Source organism: Phoca vitulina, unplaced genomic scaffold (assembly GCF_004348235.1).
Source record: "Phoca vitulina isolate PV1807 unplaced genomic scaffold, GSC_HSeal_1.0 scaffold18, whole genome shotgun sequence".
Classification (NCBI taxonomy): Eukaryota; Metazoa; Chordata; class Mammalia; order Carnivora; family Phocidae; genus Phoca; species Phoca vitulina.
In genome coordinates this window covers 24611941-24630795 of record NW_022589721.1, presented here as the reverse complement: position 1 = coordinate 24630795, position 18855 = coordinate 24611941, and the positions used below count along the sequence as shown (strand labels likewise).

Genomic DNA, 18855 nt, shown 5'->3' with positions numbered 1-18855 from the left:
TTGGGCCTGAGGGAGGGTCTCCACGTGTTCAGGGACCCAAACTGGGGACTCCCACAGTTGTCAGCCTGTGAGTTGGAGGCTTATACTGCCTGAAATTCATTGTCCAGAATGGCCCAGTAATTACTTACAGTCTATGTTGCCCAAGCTCTGTGGTTGGCCTTGTAGGAAAGGATTCTATGGGATAAAGAAAAAGGAAAATCCTAATCTAATTAAAGTCATCATCTAACGAATATTTTATAGATAATTGCATTGAAAATGGAAGTGCTTAGGAGCATTGATCATGGTCTGCGGAGGCGTAGCCAGGATCTCAAGGCTTGAGGAATCAGGTATTTCTGGGGTGCAGGATCTGGAAATAAATTCAGTGATTCAGGTCAGTGTTACCTCTGGGCCACCCAGGCCAGAGTGGTGCAGCAGGAAGTTCAGAGGCTTTGGAGTCAGATAGACCTGCCATCAAATCTCAGCTGTACCGCTTACCAGCTCGGTGATCCCAGACAAGTTACTTTACTTCTCGGAGTTTCATATTTTTCTATTGTAAAATGGGGATAAAAACAGTAGCTACATCACAAGGTGGTTGTGAGGCTTTTTTGTCCAAAGTGTCTGGCACAGAGGAGGCGTTCAGCCAATGGCAGCTACTCTTTCCCGAGCACCGCAAAATCTGCCGCAGTTTCTGGCCTAGGGAATGCCCACCACCCCCCTTACCGGCCCCGCCTCATGCTAAGAGTCTTTCAGGAAAACGTGCCCCCCTCAGATCCCTAGAATCCTCCCAGCTGTTGATGAGGAGACAGGCTGCGAGCATCCCCCAGACCTTTTCTCCTGCCATCTGGCTCTCTTCAGAGCCCCACAGGCACTCTCCACTGACCCTACATGACGGGGCCAGCAGAGCTGTCTTAACCTGGCTTTGGGGCTGGCTTGCAAATGCTTTTTCTGAGCCAGTACCTTCTTTAAAATGAAGGAGGAGATCCCAGCTGGCACCTCCATTCTGGAATGAAGCCCCCTGTAGGGCCTGGTGTGCCCAGGCTCCTGCCGAAGCTCGAAGCTCGGCACACTGCTTTGTTCCCAGCGCTCACACTGACTTTGTTGTTCCTGTGTTGTTTTGTTTTGTTTTTTGTTTTTTGTCGTTGTTGTTGTTTTTCTTCTTCTTTTTTTTTAATCCGCAGCTGTGGTGTGATTTTGACAAGTCAATACCCTTGAAGAACCTGACTTTCAATTCCTCAGCTGTGTTTACAGATATCTGCTCCTACCCAGAGGTATTTATTCTCAAGCTCCCCTGGGCAAGACTTGGGCCTAGGTACCTCCACCAGCTCCACACAAGGCCTGCTTCCTTCTTCTGCCCCTCCTCCTCCTGCTCTCCTCTTCCTCCTCCCCCTTCTCTGCCTTTCCTTCTCTCCCCTGCCTCTTTCCCACCCTACTTCTAGCCTTTCCTGATTCTCCCTTCTTCTTCCTTCTCCTTTCTTCCTTCTTCACCTGTACCTCTATCCATTTTCCTCTTCCCCTTCCCCCCCTCCCCTACTCATTTCCCCTTCTCATCTCAAAATCCTAGAGCAGAATGTGCTGTTGCTCCCAATGTAGGGCAGAGTTATGGCTCAAATGGTATTTGCTGCCTTCAAGAAGGAGGGAAGGAAGGAAGAGAGGTAGGGGGAAGGGAGGGAGGAAGGAAGGAAGGGGAAAGGGAGGAGAGAAAAAAGGAAGGAAGGAAGGAAGGAACAAGGAAGGAAGGGAAGAAAGGGAGGAGAGAAAGAAAGAAAGAGGGAAGAAGAGAAGGGAGGGAAGAGAGGGAGGGAGGAAGGAAGGAAGGAAGGAAGGGAGGAGAGAAAGAAGGAAAGGGAAGAAGGGAAGGAAGGGAAGGAAAGGAAGGAAGGAAGGATGGATAAAGAGGGGAGGGAGGGAGGGAGGAAGAGAGGGAAGGAAGGAGAGAAGGGAGGGAAGGAGGAAGGGGGAGGGAGAGATAGAAGGAAGAAAGCTAATGAGTCACAAACACAGAAAACCACAACTAAACTTAAAGCAAAGAGCAACACTACAGGGTCAGGAGGTGTCCCAGCAGATACCCACCATCATTATGTAAGTCTCACCCTCCCTTGGCCACAGAGCCAAAGGTCTGGCCCTGGGCCTTGGGGTCAGCCTATGGCACTGGACAAAGGACAGTCTTAGGCTGTGTTAGCCATAGCCCAGAACTTTACATTCAGGGGCAGAAGTTCTGGGTCAGGAGAGAGGACAGCTGGGATGTCCCAGCAGACCCCAGCCAACCTCACACCCCAAGGACCCAGGTAGACCCTTGTTCTCTAAGACCTCTCCACCATCTGGGTGGGGGAAAGCTCTGTGTTGTCTCACTGAGGCCCCAGAATCGTTGTGAGAAATGTTCTGAAAAGGAGAGAAAGCCTCCTGCCCCGTACAAGTACAGAGCATCTATTTGATGAGCGTGGCATCATTCAATCCTCCAGCTGTAGGGGGCACAGGTGGTTGTTATCTCCATTTTCTAGATAATGTAACAGAGGCCCAGAGAGTAACTTGTTCAGTGCCACCCAGCACCACTCCTGCCTGCCTTCCATCCTCCCTCACGTCTTTCCTTCCTTCTTTCTTTCTGTCCTTCTCTTCTTAATTCAGTTCTCGAGACTTGGAACTGCAGTTCAAACCCTATCTGGATTGTTCTTGACTTCGTGCTTCTGCATCCAGGCTCAGTCCTCCATCCCTAGGGGGGAAATAGGCTTTTCTTAAGGAAGTCCAGGGCAGGATGGGACTAGCTCTTGTTGGGGGACCTCTTCCCACCAAGTACCGAGAGAGCAGAGACTTCATGGACTCTGTGGGCCACCAGCTCCCTGAGAACGTCTCAGTTTGGGGGGCATGAGCAGTGTTCCAAGAGGCAGTGAGTTGGCCACCCATCAGCTGTGGAGAGTTAGGCAAAGCTGGATTTCACTCCCGGCTGAGCCCCTTCACCTGCTAGCAGTGGAATCATGAGTCAGCTCTTCTTCTCTCTGAACCTGAGCTTCCTTGTCTGGAAAGTGGGAAAAATAATATCTTCTTCACACGGCTCTTGTGGAGTTAGGGAATATCATGTTGTCATGGTGCCTACCTAGATGAGTTAGCAGATGTGGAGCTCCAATGTGTCATCTGACATGAAGTTGGTGTTCGTGAGCTATTCATCTGGGCTTCCACATCGCTCTAAAACAGTGCATACCCTTGACCCCAGACCCAAACTCCCAAACTCAGGACCACAGCACTCATGGGTTTGCCAGTCCTAAGAAAGTGGCTTTTGGATTGCATATCATCTCTGTGCTTTGGTTTCCTTATCTATAAAACGAGGAGGAAACTAGTACCTTCCTCAAGGGCAGTTGTGAGGATTAAGTGCATTAATTCATGTAAAGTGTCCAGAGTAGCATCTAGCACAAAGTGTCTGCTCATTAAACATCAGCCATGATGTATTTATGATTTCCTGTAAGAAGGTTTTGAGCCTGCACCACTGATACACGTTTATCTCTAAGTCACATTCCCGTATCACTGTGCTACTGTATCATGTACCTTATGGAACAGATTCAAAATGTAGAAATGTTAAAAATGAGATAAATTAAATAAGAGTTTCAATACTTTCCTCCCACAACCAAAGGATCATCTTGCTCAGGGGTGAGCAAACTGTGGCCTCTAGCCAAATTCTACCTGCCACCTGTTTTGTAAGTAAAGTTTTATTGGGGCCTAGCCACACCCATTTAGTACCAATTGTCTATGGCTAGTTTTTTTGGGTAAAGATTTATTTATTTAATTAGAGAGAGAGGGAGAGAGCACGCACGAGCGGGAGAAGGGGCAGAGAGAGAGGGAGAGAGAGTCCTCAAGTAGACTCCATGCTGAGCGTAGAGCATAATGGGGGCTCAATCCCAGGACCCCAAGATCATGACCTGAGCAAAATCAAGAGTCGGCGCTCAACCAACTGAACCCCCCAGGTGCCCTGTCTATGGCTACTTTGATAGTACAATTGGCAGAGTTGAGTAGCTGCAAGAGATGGTGTGGGGCCCAGTGAGCCAAAATATTTACTATCTGACCCTTTACAGAGTTTGCCAACTCCTGGCATCCCCCCAGATGCAGGCATCCCACTGGCCTAAAAGATGGGGATCTGGACTCTTTCCATCACCATCTACCACCAACGGCCTGACTTGACTGACCAGTTGCCATCTTGATATACATGGTTGTGCCTCCCTACCCAGGGATTTGTCCACCAAACAAGAAGGAATTAGACCTTCAGACCTTGTAAAAGGCTTATTCACACACAATGCCTCCCAGCACTCACACTCGTGTGTCCCCAAATCCCTTGATCTCTCTGAGCTTTGGCTTCCTCATCTGTGTACCTAACCTCTCTACCTCACCCCATGAGAAACAGGACTCAGTCTGAAAGCATGTGATATAAACATATCATATAAACATGGATGATGTGGTGTAAGCATAAGAGGCTGTTCTAATATATGGTATCAAGTATAATTTAGTCTTGAACTGGAGCTTGCCAATTACCCAAAATGGATGAAGATACAGTAAATGACAGTGAAGAAAGCTGCATTCCAACTATGATGTGAGAAATCATCTGGGGGAGGGAAGAGACACGGGTTTGCGAAACGAATGCTGATCACACGCACAAACCCAGAGTGTGGTTATCTCAACACCTGCACGAGGTTCTCAGCAGGCTCGATAGGAAGACCTTCATTTTAGAGTCAAGCCCCTTTATTATATGCGCTGGCACATTTGAATAGTCAACTGTATTTGCAGGAACAGTTAGAGCTTGCTAACGTTTTGAAGTGTCCCTGAGAGCCAATCTCCCACAGGGGTGTCATTATCTGTGTCTTTGCTCATTAAATATTTGCTGTCTTGATGAAGATGAGAGAAGAAAAGGGGGGGGGATTGAAAGAGGAAGACAAGAGGGAGAAAAATCAAAAAGGAGGCAGAAAGAGAAAGAGAAACAATGAAAAGAAAAGAGAATCCATGATCAAGCAAATAGGCAGATTTTTTTTAAATTCCCGAAGTGACGATAAAAACTAGTGCTTTCATTTCTCTGGTTAACTCCTCAGGTGGGAGTCCAAACCCCGAGTGGTCTTGGAGGAAACTTTATTCAGGGTGGTCAGAAATCCCCAGCTGCTATTCAGGATAAAATTAGGTTTTCCCACGTTCCCGCAGCGGCAGGCCCACCAAAATATTCAAACAAAGGAGTGTCAAATGGCTTTGCAGTAATTTCAGAACTTTTTCTAGTTGAACAGAGGGCTCTTACATGAGCCCATTTTGTTTCTGCACAGAGCCGATCAGATGTTATGGCTAAATATATAAAGAAGATTGATGTGGTTTTTTCCAAGTGATAATCAGTTTTTGGAATCGCCTTTCCCCACAAAGAGCCCAAAAGCCATAAAGGCACAGGATGATCCAAAAACCAACAAGCCCACCTTGCTGAAGCCTAGATTTCAAGTCTTTAAGGACATTAACAGAACATGGGAAACAGAACAGGAATGGGTGGCAGAGGCTGTGTGGTGACCTCGAATGAAGGAGGACTCTTCTGCCATTTACTTGCTTTGTAGCTTTGGACAAGTCACTTAACTTCTCTGAGCCTTAGTTTTCTCATCTATATAATGGGATTATTTTTTGTTGTTGTTTTGTTTTGTTTTGTGGAGCCTATCACGGGGTTTGAACTCACCACCCTGAGATCAAGACCTGAGTCGAGATCAAGAGTAGGTTGCTTAACCGACTGAGGCACCACTATAATGGGATTATTAATAATATCCATCTCATAAGATTGTTGGGGTGACAAAAAGAGATGACATCCATAAAACACTCATTAAATTTTAGTTTCTTTCTTGTCTCTTTCTTGAAGCCTTGGTAATGAGGGGAAAATAGTGCCTGCCCAAGTGGAGATCTGAATTTAAGGAAGATAGGGCCATTACAAATTCTTTAAATGCACAATGTTCTGTGCTCCAAACATGAGATTATCTACATGATCATGTGTCCAATGTATGACTAAAAACTTGAACACGCCATATTTTCATAGCCTGTTTCCCTCTCATAATCTCGCTCTCCTGGCTTCACCAATTGTTTCCAAGATGGTGACCACCCTGCATTGCATCGTTCTCAGGGAGCCAGATCCTTCGAGACCCTGCACTTGTTGCCCATGCTTAGGGAGTGGCCTTGGAGGGCACACACTTAATTCCAACAATGTCACCATCTTCCTCTCTGCTGATCGTTGTTAGCTGACAGCGTATACTTCCTAGATGTATGTTTCACAATTTCAAATTGCTGTCCTCTGGAAGCACATTTAGTTTCTGAAAGTCACTGAGATGCATGATCTGGCTGGACATCACTGTTCAAGAATCAAACACAGGCTGCGTTTTTATATTTTTCAAAAATGGACCCTGATGATGATTTACAAAAATTTGAGTTCAGTCATCAAAGAAGCACAGCCAAGACAAGGACATAGTCTTGCAGGTGACTGCATTGAATCAACCAGTAAGCACTGCCAAGATAAGCATCATCCTACATTTTTAAAAATACTGTGTAGTAATGCCTTTCCATGTCTCCTTGCGGAATAAAGTGCAGACATCTCAGCAGTACCTACAAGAGTTTCTGCAACGTGCCTTTGCCTCCTATCTCTGCCCTGCCACACCTGTGAACCCCTAATGCTCAGGACCCTTTCAGGGGGCACTCTAGAAGCTATGGAGCATCTGAGTTCCTGGGCTAACTTAAAAGAACACAGAGACTATTGGTCGTTTGACAGAAATTTATTCATTGTGTTGAGCCCAGCAACCTTCCAAGTTGTAGGAAACATGCAATTTATGGGCCCAGATGCAGCTGAAAGAGAGGTTTTCACAAAGTCATAATACTTCGTAGCTTCCTGTTCCTCTCCATTTCCTGGTCTCACTCTCACTATTCATTCAAGCCAGAAAAGAGACAGAGGAAAAGCTCCTGATGTTATTTACCCAGGGTCCTCATACCTTTGATGTCCTATGGTTTACAGCATCACCATAAGGTTCAACTTTAAAGCAGAAAGTTTCCTAAACTGTGCAAGGCAGTGAGCAAGGTGGTTCTTTTCAGTGGAATGGAGGGTGATAACAGAGCTGCCAAGAGGACACTAACACAGTTGATGGAGGCAACAAAAAGAGAAAGATCCACCAATCCATTGTGCAAACATGGGACTATATTTAACTACTATGACTTCAGATATCTTGGCAGAGAAAGAAGGAGGGCAACTCATTTGAAACTTACCTGCCTGCCAATGTTACTAGCTCTCTTTATGATTAATTATGTGGTGTTTTGATATACCCAAGGCATTCATTCTATAGATTTGTTCCTTTGTACCTTTGAGTTCATGTCATTCTATCTTCCTAGAATGTTCTCCCTTTTCCCTTTTCTGTCATGTGAATCCTATCCATTCTTCAGATCCAGTTCAAATCCACCTGTCCCGTAAATCCTTCTCCAAACGTGTGCTCCTTCTGCCTCTGTGCTCCGTCATATTTGATCACATTGCTGGCAGAGCACGTACCACAGCACATTGGTGTTGGTCTCTCCACGTCAGCTTTACATCTTAGACCACAAGATATGGTCCAGGCAATCTCTCACCTTGGAATTCCCAATGCCTAACAACATACCTTGATTGCAACAGCCACTCAGTAAATCCTTATTACACTTTTTAAACTTAACTGTTGTGCCCTCATAAAGTTTTTCTTAAAGGCATAATCATTTTGACAGCTTTGATTTAATACATGATTCATAATTTGCATTGACAAAACCGTGCACAACCCTTCATTATGATGCAGGTAACAATGAAACAAGATGCTTCAGGTCTACCCACCTCTCCTCTATCTGTTAAAATGATGGATTCAGGGCATCAAGATGAGTTACCTGAAAATCTTGCCAAGGGAAGATCTTAAAGGAGAGTTGAAGAAAGCTCATCATCCATTTGAGACATGGATGTAATTGGATTTACTAAGAAAGAAAGATAAAAGTAAAGGGTGCCCAGACACAGGGGTCTTTAGGGATAGGCACGCTGCCTTATTCATTCCCAAGTCCACCGCATGCACAATAAAGGCATGGGACCTGGCCCTCAGAGGGGTCTCATCAGGGTGCTATCCACATTTGTTGATATCACTGTTGAAAGTATACATTAATGAGTCGGTTTGACTTAGGAACTCAATAAACGTGTCTTCCATAGTCGCTTGGAGATTTCTAGAAATCTTATGGTTTCCTCCGCCCATCCAGAAACTGTCTCTTCCTGTAATAGGAGAGAGGAGACAGCCAGTTGTTACAAAGAGCCATGCATAAGAGGGCTGAAGTGGATTTTAGGGATTATCAAGCTCAGTGTGTCCACTGGAGTCACATGTATGTGGACAGATTGCTCCCAAGGGTCCTAGGTGCCATTTTCCAGTTGTGAGAATTCGAACAATTGAAGCTCTGTGAGCTTCAGTCTCTTCACCTGTAAAGTGGGAATTATGATTCCCATCTTGGCCAGTTATTTTGAAAATTACAAAAGAACCAAGTGGGCCTTGATAACACAACTTTTATTTTTTTTTCCCACTGGAGAGTCAGAATCCAAACCGGACATTCAGAATGCTACAGTGGGATGCTTCTGTAAGGGAAAGAGGCTGGGGAGGATCCTACAGAAGGCTGAAAACTGGCTGGGCAGACTGAGCTGTGGGGCCGCATCAGGATTCCAGCTTGAGCGGCACCAGACTGGCCTTTTGAACAACTACTTCTTATACAAGGAGATAAATCTTATCCTGAGTGTGGGTGGTGCTATAGAAGAACGAGGCAGTTTCCAGGACACCTGGAAATGCACACTAAGGCTTCTCAGAGGAGAGGACACTTGTCAGAGAAGCGAGGCTTAGTTACATGGATGAGCTCTGAGCCAGAGGACATGGGATGCAGAGCACAGAGGCCCAGGAGAGTCAGGAAACAGCCATGGGAGATGCAGGTAGATGGTGAGGCTGAAGCGTATGTTGGGTTTGGAAAATGAAGGGAAATCTGATCCATGCTGGCCTTGTGAGCTTCCCACTCAGAAAGGAGAACACCATTTGAAGGAATGGTGAGCCGTAAAAGGCCTTCAAGCTGAGGCATGGCATGATGAGGTCTGTGTTTTAGAAATTCTAGAGAGAGAAAGACAGTGTGTGTTCAGTGGGGGTTGGGGGTTGCAAGCAGACAGAATTGCCGGAAACTGTTCTGGAACCAGAACAGACAATGCTCGGGAGGGGAGGGCTGCCTGGTTGTGAACTCTCTGAACGAAGTGGAGGCTACAGACTTAGGGTGGCCTGACTGTGGAGTGTGGGGAAGAGAAAGGCAGCAAAGAAGAGACCAGTGGTTCTGGCTTAGGGCTGGTGTGAATGGTCCCCAAACGCCAGGGAACAGAGGCTCAGGAGGTGGTAAGGAAGTGATGAGTTCTGTTGGGGGCCTGTTGAACTTGAGGGAAGCCTGAGGTCTCCAAAGGGAGGTGCTCAGCCACCATGTGCGTCAGGAGACCCTCTGGCACCCATGCTGAGGGGATCGGCCCTCCCGTATTCCTGTTGAGTCTGACCACCTCCCCTCTCTCTGTTTCCAGTACTTTGTCTTCACCGGGGTGCTGGCCATGGTGACCTGTGCAGTTTTCCTCCGCCTGAACTCTGTCCTGAAGCTGGCGGTGCTGCTGATTATGATCGCCATCTACGCCCTGCTGACCGAGACCATCTATGCGGGCCTCTTTCTGCGCTACGACAACCTGAACCACAGTGGAGAGTAAGTGCCCGCAATTACATGCTCAAAATGTGCTCAACCCCCAGTGGGGAATGGAGCCCTTGGGAAGATGATTGAGATGGCGTCACTAAAATTTGGGGACCGTTGGATATTTTCTGTTTCTCAGCTCAGGCGCTCGCTAGCTTACAAGTCTAGGCAAAAATCCCTTGTTTTCAATTTTAAAGTTTGGACTGAGTAGTAACTAAAGAGTATCTCCGTTCTCCTTCCTCCAAACCTAATAATTTATGATTCCTTCCAATTTGACAGCTGTGAGATGCATAGGGTCTGATTATAATTTGGCTGTGACGGTATTAATAGTAGGAGCCACTGTGCATTGAACACTTACTATGCTCCTTGCACTGGATTATTTGTGGAATACAGAAAAGTACAAAAAATAATGTCTCAGCGTAGATTTCTTGCAACAGAGCCGGAGACAAGGCGAAGGGCCAGCACAACTCCAGGGCAGTGAAAGGGAGGAGAAGAGGTCAGGAGGCAAACACAAGCTGACATGGTATTTTGTGGCCACGTGGGTCGTGAAGAGATTGAAAGGAGCCACTCAGGGGCGCCTGGGTGGCTCAGTCGGTGAAGCGTCTGCCTTTGGCTCAGGTCATGATCCCAGGGTCCTGGGATCAAGCCCCGCATCGGGCTCCTTGCTCAGCGGGGAGCCTGCTTCTCCCTCTCCCTCTGCCTGCCGCTCCCCCCGCTTGTGCTCTCTCGCACTCTCAAATAAATAAACAAAATCTTTTTTAAAGATTTTATTTATTTATTTGAGAGAGAGAGAGAGAGAATGAGAGAGAGAACACGAGAGGGGGGAGGGTCAGAGGGAGAAGCAGGTTCCCTGCTGAGCAGGGAGCCTGATGCAGGGCTCGATCCTGGGACTCCAGGATCATGAGCTGAGCCGAAGGCAGTCGCTTAAGTAACTGAGCCACCCAGGCGCCCCGCAAAATCTTAAAAAAGAAAAAAGAAAGGAACCACTCAGTTGAAATGTCTCTGGATGGGCAGTGAAGTGGGGAAAGGCGGCTCAGGATGCAGAAAGGGAGAGGAATTTCTCCGCTGGCTCCATCCCTTTCCTGTCTCTTGTGAGTCACAGCTCCGTCTCTGGATGAATGTCCTGGTGACAGCCAGTGGTCCTTCACATAGCCCCATGGGGAAGCCAGACCCCACACCTGCAACATGGAGCTTCACCTGAGCTAGAAGTGGCAGAGGCAATGGGCCTCAGCTCTAGGAAGCACAGGGCTAACTGAGACCACAGTAAGAGGCCCACCGAATGAGAAAAAGATGAGGCAGAGATTGTCCAAAAAGCCTCAGAAAATGTGCTGGATACTAATCGTATGAACATCTATGAACCAACCCCTGGAAATAAACAACACTAATAATGAGTCATATTTACTTCTGCATTTTTTAAAGATTTATTTCTTTATTTTAGAGAGAGAGAGAGCGCAAGAGTGGGAGGGGCAGAGGGAGAGGGAGAGAGAGAATCTCAAGCAGACTCCTCGCTGAGCATGGAGCCTGATGCGGGGCTTGATCTCACCACCCTGGAATCACGACCTGAGCCGAAATAAGAGTCGGACGATTAACCAACTATACCACTCAGGTGTCCCTACTTCCGCATTTTTAAAAGGATGAAGTATCTCAGATATTTAGCTGAAGTTCTCTTGTCCCCGGCATTAGTCTCCTCTCTTTCTCCTAAGAGCCAACTTCTAATGCACTTAATGTGTATCCTTCCCATCCATGTTTTTTACGTATATTTAGTTATGTCTATATTATAATTTACTTATAAAATTATTTTGGCATCATGCAGTATTGCATTTCTTAGATGCATCGAGGTTGATAGCCACAGATGTAATTTTGCAAAATGCTTTCACAGTCTGCAGCTGTAATATGTTCCAATTACATAATATGAAAGTACCAAAATATATTTATCCTTTGACCTATTAATAGACATTCGGCCTGTTAGCAGTTTTCCCTACTTAAAAAATGCTCAGGGACCATTATCAAAAACGTCGCCTGGAACTTATATATAAAAGCACACTTGCTGGATTGTAAGGTATTTGTATTGTCCACTTTGTACAGTATTGCCACATTGCTCTCCAACGTGCCTAAAACAATTTCCCTCTCACAAGCAATGGTCCTGTTGCTCCTTGTTCCCACCCCCACTCTTGTTAGACTTTAAAAATTCTTGTCAAATTTATGGGTGTGAATTTTGTCTCATTGTTTCCATTAGTACTTCCTTGATCATGAGTAAGTTTGTGCATATTTGCTTGTTGATTGACCATTTGGACTTCCTTTTAGGTGAACTGTCAAGGTCATATCCTTTGGCTGGTTTTCTGTTAGGTTGTTCACCTTTTTCTTACTGGATTTGCGAGGGTTCTTTATAAATTCTAGATGCTAATTTGTGTCTGTTATGCATGTGTGTCATAGACCCTGTTTGATCCTCACATCAACCATCCGAAGAACACAGGCTCAGAAAGGTTAAAGAGTTTTCCTGGTAACAGGAAACAGACAGTAACAAACAGATCTGGAGTCAAACTCAGGTCGTCCTGGCTCCAAAGTCCACCTTTGTCAAAGCTGCACACACTTCTAAGTCAAGCTGAAGAATCTCTCATGATATGTCCAGGGTTCAAAGAAAGTCAAAACAGTTTCAAATTAGGTAAAATGGTTAGTGGCAATGGGTGTTGCCATGGCCAAACAGAGGGCCAAGAGATGTAGAACAAAATAAGCCACAGTTGTGGTAAGAATAAAATTAAACAACCAGCCAGGGCTTTGGCTTCAAATCTAGAGTCTGTTGCCTTAGGAAGTCACTTCCCATCTCTGGACCTCAGTGTGCCCATCAGTGAAATAGAATAACTGTCCTCTATCCCGGGGCCGTGTGAGGCTCTGATGTGCCTGGTACGTAGCAGGTGATCCATAACAGTGCATTCCTAGCCCCTCCCTCCTTCTTAGGAGAGAGGTTTATTAGTTCTGAATTCTGTTCTGCAGTCTTCAGGAAGAGCTTGTAGTGAAATTGTTAAGCAGGGTTGTGAACGTGAACGCAATTCCAAACTCACTGCTGCTGACGTTGGAGTGTTTTTCTCAGCTTCTTCCCAATTCAAGATCAATTATTGGTGAGTCTCGTATTGACTCACACTTTGCTATCAACAGAACTAAACTAATAAGGAGCAGAAGAGCTAGTTCAGCCTTCTCGTCTGCTGCGTTATAAATCAGCAGGTCAGTAGCCACCGTGGGTCCAGTTGGCAGCCACAGCCTGCTCATGCTGTTGGGGAGTTAGCTGTCGGGGAGTTAGCCAACATTTTGGCTCAGGTCATGATCTCAGGGTTGTGAGATCGAGCCCTGCGTCGGTCTCTGCGCTTTAGGAGCTCACCTTGGTTCAGCGGCACTCCGCTGGTTGTACCTGGGGGGTCAGGTACCCCTGTAATGCAGAGTACGAAGAACCTTCCACCTGCGGCCTGGCTTCATCTCCGGTGAGGTGGTCCCAGACACTTCAGACCAGCATCTCCCAGTCTGCTCAAGAGGCCCCTCCACAACAACTCCACATCTTAGCGAGCCCAAAACAGGAGAGGCACCCCCAGTATCTTATCAATCCCTGGAGATTCTCATCATGCCTTGTAAGGAAGCACTCTATCACAACACGGGTGAGTACAAGTTAAGGAGTTAAGGCACTTAGGTTCAACCCCAGCTCTGCCATCAGCCAGCTGTGCGATCCCAAGGGAATTTATGAAAAGTGACCATCTCTCTAAGCAAGGCTTTTCTCATCTGTAAAGTGAGGGTAATAATCGATCCTACATTGTGGGAGTATCCAAGAGATCAAATGTGGTCATGGAAACTTAGCACAAGGCCTGGCATAGAACAAGCACTTGATTGATACTAAAAGTTATTATCCCACATGCTCCCTCCATGCCATAAATGCTGCTATTCTAGAAAGATCCACACTCTCATCTCTGGGCTGCTGTCACCTAATAGATCTCCCAGCCTCCACTCTCAATGCATCCCTCTCAAAGCCATCAGAGCCATCTGGTCAACTCATTATTCTTCTTAAAACCCTGAGGGGGCTCCAGGGCACGTGGGTGGCTCAGTTGGTTAAGCATCCGACTCTCGATTTTGGCTCAGGTCATGATCTCAGGGTTGTGAGATCGAGCCCTGCGTTGGTCTCTGCACTTGGCGGGGAGTCTACTTGGGGTTCTGTCTCTTCCTCTGCCTCTCCCTCCCACCCCCCGCTCGTTCTCTCTTTCTCTCTAAAAATAAATGAATAAATCTTAAAAAAAAAAAAAAACCCTCTAAGAAGCTAAAAATTCAACCTGTTTCTCAAGGACTCCACATGTCTGCCTGGTCTGGCCCCCATGACTCCTCCAATCTTTCCTCCTACAGCTCCAAAGACCACCACATATACATCCTGTGTTCTGGCCATGGGAAGCCATGCTGTTTACCTACCGAGTGAGTGTCTGCACACACCCCTGCTGGATGCACCCATCTCCCTGACTATTTCCAACCCATCCCTCTCAAGGTCCAACTCAAAGACAGTAAAGCCCTCTCTGATCATCCTTCATTTTCTAATCTGTGCACATCATCTTTTATCATTGCACTTCTCCTTCTGTGTTGCAAGCATTGATTTTCATGTCTTTCTCTTCCATTAAAGTAGGAGCTTTTGAGGGCAAGGACCACTACTCATGCTTGAATTTTGGCACTTAGTAGAGTATCTGGCAGCAGATGCCAAATTAAAAATTTGTTGAGTGAAATATTAAATAAATGACTGACTGAAAGAAGCATTAGCTCCTTGGGAATCATCTTATACCACTGAATCACAGCAAGCTAAGTGTCATCTCTCCACAACCTCTATGATTATTGCTCACGATCACCCTGAAACCAAGTGTTCCCCATCCCGGCACTTATGTGTCCCACCTTTGCTAGGCCCTGCAACTTCACAGATGAATAAGACATTATTTTCATCATCAAGGATCTCAGGGGCAAGCAATTACAAGTAAGTGCATATAGGAGGGCACAGTAGCTACTGAGAAAGTTATCACTGAGATGTAGATTGACAGCCTGGCTACACCATTCACTAGATCGGTGAACTAGAATGAGTCGTTGAACAACTGAGCCTCAATTTCTTCTTTCCTGGAATAGGGCTCATAGTGTTTTAATCATTGATATGACAATTAAAGAGGAACATGTATGTAAAGTGTTATTACATGTATGGCATAAGATCAGCACTTAGCAAATGTAGTCATTAGCATGACAACAAAATAAAGCATCATTCAAACTGGCTGGTTTATTTTGAGTTTCAGAAGGGGAAATGGGAACTAATAGCTAAACTAAGAATTTGGCATCAGGTGCACAAATGGCCAAAGCTCTGAACTTGGTGCTTGAGATGTGAATGCACATCCTGGCTCCGATAGGAATCAGCTGTGTGAACTTGGGCAAGTAGCTTCTCCCTGGTCCTCGATCTTAAATCTATAAAATCAAAGCTATGCAAGGGATATTACATTATCTATTGTACACATAGTATGGAATAGAATGGATCCACCCAACTTGCATTGTAAAGTATTTAATTACATGGTATTATTTTCATAATATATACAAAGTACAGAAGTAGGTTTCAAAAATAGTATGAACCATACAGTCCTAAATTTGTAAACATATTTTTGCATGGAAGAAAAAGAAATGACATTTAGTTGGCTCCAAAATATTTTTTAAAGGTTTATTTATTTATTTAAGAGAGAGGGAGGATGACCTGGAGGAGGGACACAAGGAGAGGGAGAGAAATCCTCAAGCAGACTCCCCCTGAGTGTGGAGCCTGATGCAAGCCTGGATCGCAGGACCCTGAGATCATGACCTGAGCCAAAATCAAGAGTCGGACGCTCAACCGACTGAGCCACCCAGGCACCCCTAGTTAACTCCAAAATATTAACCATTGTTTTCTCTGGGTGGTAGGCATAAGGACAATTTCTGTTTTCTAACTTGTGAATTTGTATTAGCTTCCAAATTTACCACAATTAGCATAAATACTTCTGTAATGAGTAACACTCAAATTAAACATTAATTTCTATGAGACATCAGATAAGATGCTCTCTAAAGACTGTTCTAGCCCTCGAGAATTAGCATTATTCTACATGTGTTTTTACTTAATTATGTGCCTTTCTATTAGCATAAGGAGATGGTTGTATTAATTCTGTGATTTTATTACTATAAATAAATTAATTCAAAATGTCACTGGATTTAAGTCTGTGCCACCCAATATCAAGCAAAGTGTTATAATTTCATACACATTTTGGTCATTTGGCTCTCTTGGATGTTCTTCAAAAAATCACAGAAGCTACCAGAAAAAAAAAGTTCCTTCTAAATTCGAAAGACTGTTCTTTTTGGATGTTCCTTAGCCTGGCTGACTTCCTATGCATATTTTGCAATCTTGACTCCGGCCGTAATATTTCCAGATGAAATAGAGCTTAAAGACTAAGAAACCATTTATAACAATTTTCTCCTACTTTTCTTCTGATCTAGCCAGCTCTTTATATTTGGGCAACTACTGCTTTCCAGAGGTATTTGTGTTTTCCCTCGAAAGTGTGTTGCAAGTGATACATTGCTGGCCTTCCAAAAGTCTTCTACGTCACAAAGAAAAGGATGTCAGAAGTGCCTGGGAGAGCAGGAGTTCCGTGAGGGCACACTCAGGAGGAGTTAAATGCAGGATGTGTCCCATTCTATGAAGCTGTGTGAAGAAGGGATTTGTTTCAAGCATCCCCAACAGGAGTAAGAACAAGCACCAGCAGCTTTTCAACCAGCTAGCTTAAGCAAGATACATGGCCCATATCTATAGAGCTTGTCCTGTCTTTTCCTCCTGAAGTCTTACCACCCTTGAAGACTCAGCTCCTGTGTTCCCCGAATATCCATCCTGGGTTACTTTCTCCTCCCATGTATTCCCATGGCAACAACAACGTATTTTTACAATGGAGTGCCTTGTGTTATGAACTTATCTATCCGTTTGGTTCTCTCCTTTCCTGGACTGTTTTGAGGGCAAAGACAATGTGCCTTCTTCATTTTCTGTATCCCAGCATGTGCCTGGCACACAGTAGTGCTCAGTAATTATGTGCTTTGCTGGGGCTATAGACAACAGACACAATAATGAGTACCATCTATTATTAGCATCTTATCTCCAAGGAAAAGCAGATGGAACTAGGAATTCACAAATCTGAATCTTGTGCCAGCCTGCAGACATCTTGGTCCCCTGGGTCCCTGTATGCACAAGAGCTCCCCAAGAGAAAGCACATTTCTGTTCCTGAGTTCTTGTTCTAGCTGCAGATCTGGACTGGGCCCGCCTGGATCAGCTGGGAGCATCTTCGACATAAAGCTAGATGAGAAGCTGGTCTTGGCAGCAGGGTTCATGCCCCCATTTCCTGAGCCCAGTGCTACTCCTGCTCATCTCCCGTGAGGAGAGGAAAGAGAAGGCTGGAGACCAACTGGGTGCAGCCATATCAATGTTCACTCTCCCCCCTCCCGCTACACACCGCATCTCCTCTTTGATGGCCCCTTGTGTCCTGAAACCTCATCAGAGTTAGGTCACTAGTGAGTATATGTGTGCTTGTGGTTGGGAGACAATAAAACAGAGAGTGACGGGATCCGATTTTAGTGACACAGAACATTCCGGCGACCATGTTGGAAATAGATGGTGGAGGGCAATGCAGGGGGCTACTGAAAGTCATGGTGGCTGGACTCAGGTGTCACAGGTAGAGATGGAGAGAGTGGAGGGACTAGGGACGTATTTGGGTGGAAGAGCAGACAGGATTTGGATATTGGGGTGGTGAGGGCTGACTCCTAGGTTTGCTTTTGTATTTGGCTCAAGCACTGGGGTGAGTGGATGAGGGGGGCATCGCCCGAGATGGAGAAAGGTGGGGGAAGAACAGGAGGTAATGGAAAGCAAGCCCCACCATCCCTACAGACAATTTGTCTAAAACATTTTTATTCTGAGTTTTCTTCATTAGCCCCCGGAAACCTGTCAAGGGGACTGTTTATTTCCACAAATCGCCTGTGTCCATATTCAAAGTCCAGTGTTGCTTCCTCCAAACCCTTTGCCTCCTGGCCTAGCTTGTCCTGAGAAAGGCTTCGTGCTGGGCTGAAATGAAGGAGAGAAAACATTCAGAATCAAACAAGGGTCTCCCTGGAACTTCTGATTTCCTTGGATAACTGAAAGTCACATCAGTGTTTAAATACACACTTACCCATCTTCAGCTGCCTTCCAGCTTGGTCTCTGGGAGAGCCCAGGACAGGCCAGACAAGCAACACCTCAGCTTGTACCCCAGCAAGGACTGTGAATGGAGCATTGGGGGGGGGGGGGTGTCAGTCCAGGAGGAGATGATGCACAGGGAACAGAGCCTTTATTAAAAGATATAAGAATTAAAATGGGGATTATAACAGTGCCTGACTCATGGAATTGATGTAAGAATTTAAAAAAATTGATAGAATTAAAAGTGTCCAACTCATAGAATTGATTTAAGAATCTAAGTGAGGGTGGAGCAAGAGGGCAAAGCAAGATGGCGGAGGAGTAGGAGACCTGGATTTTGTCTGGTCTCAGGAATTCAGCTGCATAGGGATCAAACCATTCTGAATACCTACGAACTCAACAGGAGATCGAAGAAAAGAATAGGAACAACTCTCTGAACAGAAAAGCGACCACTTTCTGGAAGGTAGGACGTGCGGAGAAGTGAATCCGAGGAGATATTTGGGAGGATAGACGGCAGGGGAGGGGCCTCCGTCGGCCGCTTCTGGCAAGTGATAGAGCCACGGAGCACAAAATCGGAACTTTTAGAAGTTGGCTCCACTGAGGGACGTCACTCCGGTGGCTAAGGGGGGCTGGAACCCTCGCGGGACAGTGTGGTCTCAGGACCCTCGGGGTCACAGAAAGACGGGGGTGCCTGAGTGTGGCAGAGCTCCCAGGTATCGGAGCGGGGAAGCCGGCTGCAGAGACAGAGCCGAGGCCCGGGCTCTCAGCTCGGGGTTGCCATAAACCATGATCCGCGGCACAGTCGGGCCCCTGCTCCTCCAGCAGGGACCCAACAAGCGGCAGATCCGGGGAGACTCACCTTCTTCCCCCGGGAGGAGAGGGGCGGGAGCGCACCACGGGGATCTGCTGGGTTTGGAGACTCCACACGGGGT

At 46.1% G+C, this 18855-nt stretch overlaps 1 protein-coding gene across 2 annotated transcripts in view; it reads left to right on the top strand.

Moving 5' to 3' along the window:
• ADCY8 (adenylate cyclase 8) overlaps positions 1-18855 on the top strand; it is a 231857-nt gene that overhangs the window by 175635 nt on the left and 37367 nt on the right. Inside the window, exons 11-12 of one of the 2 annotated variants that reach the window (XM_032415938.1) lie at positions 1158-1247; positions 9545-9717. In XM_032415938.1, the coding sequence (XP_032271829.1) occupies positions 1158-1247; positions 9545-9717 (263 nt within the window). The remainder of the gene's footprint in view (positions 1-1157; positions 1248-9544; positions 9718-18855) is intronic. The other variant, XM_032415939.1, reaches the window with a different exon arrangement.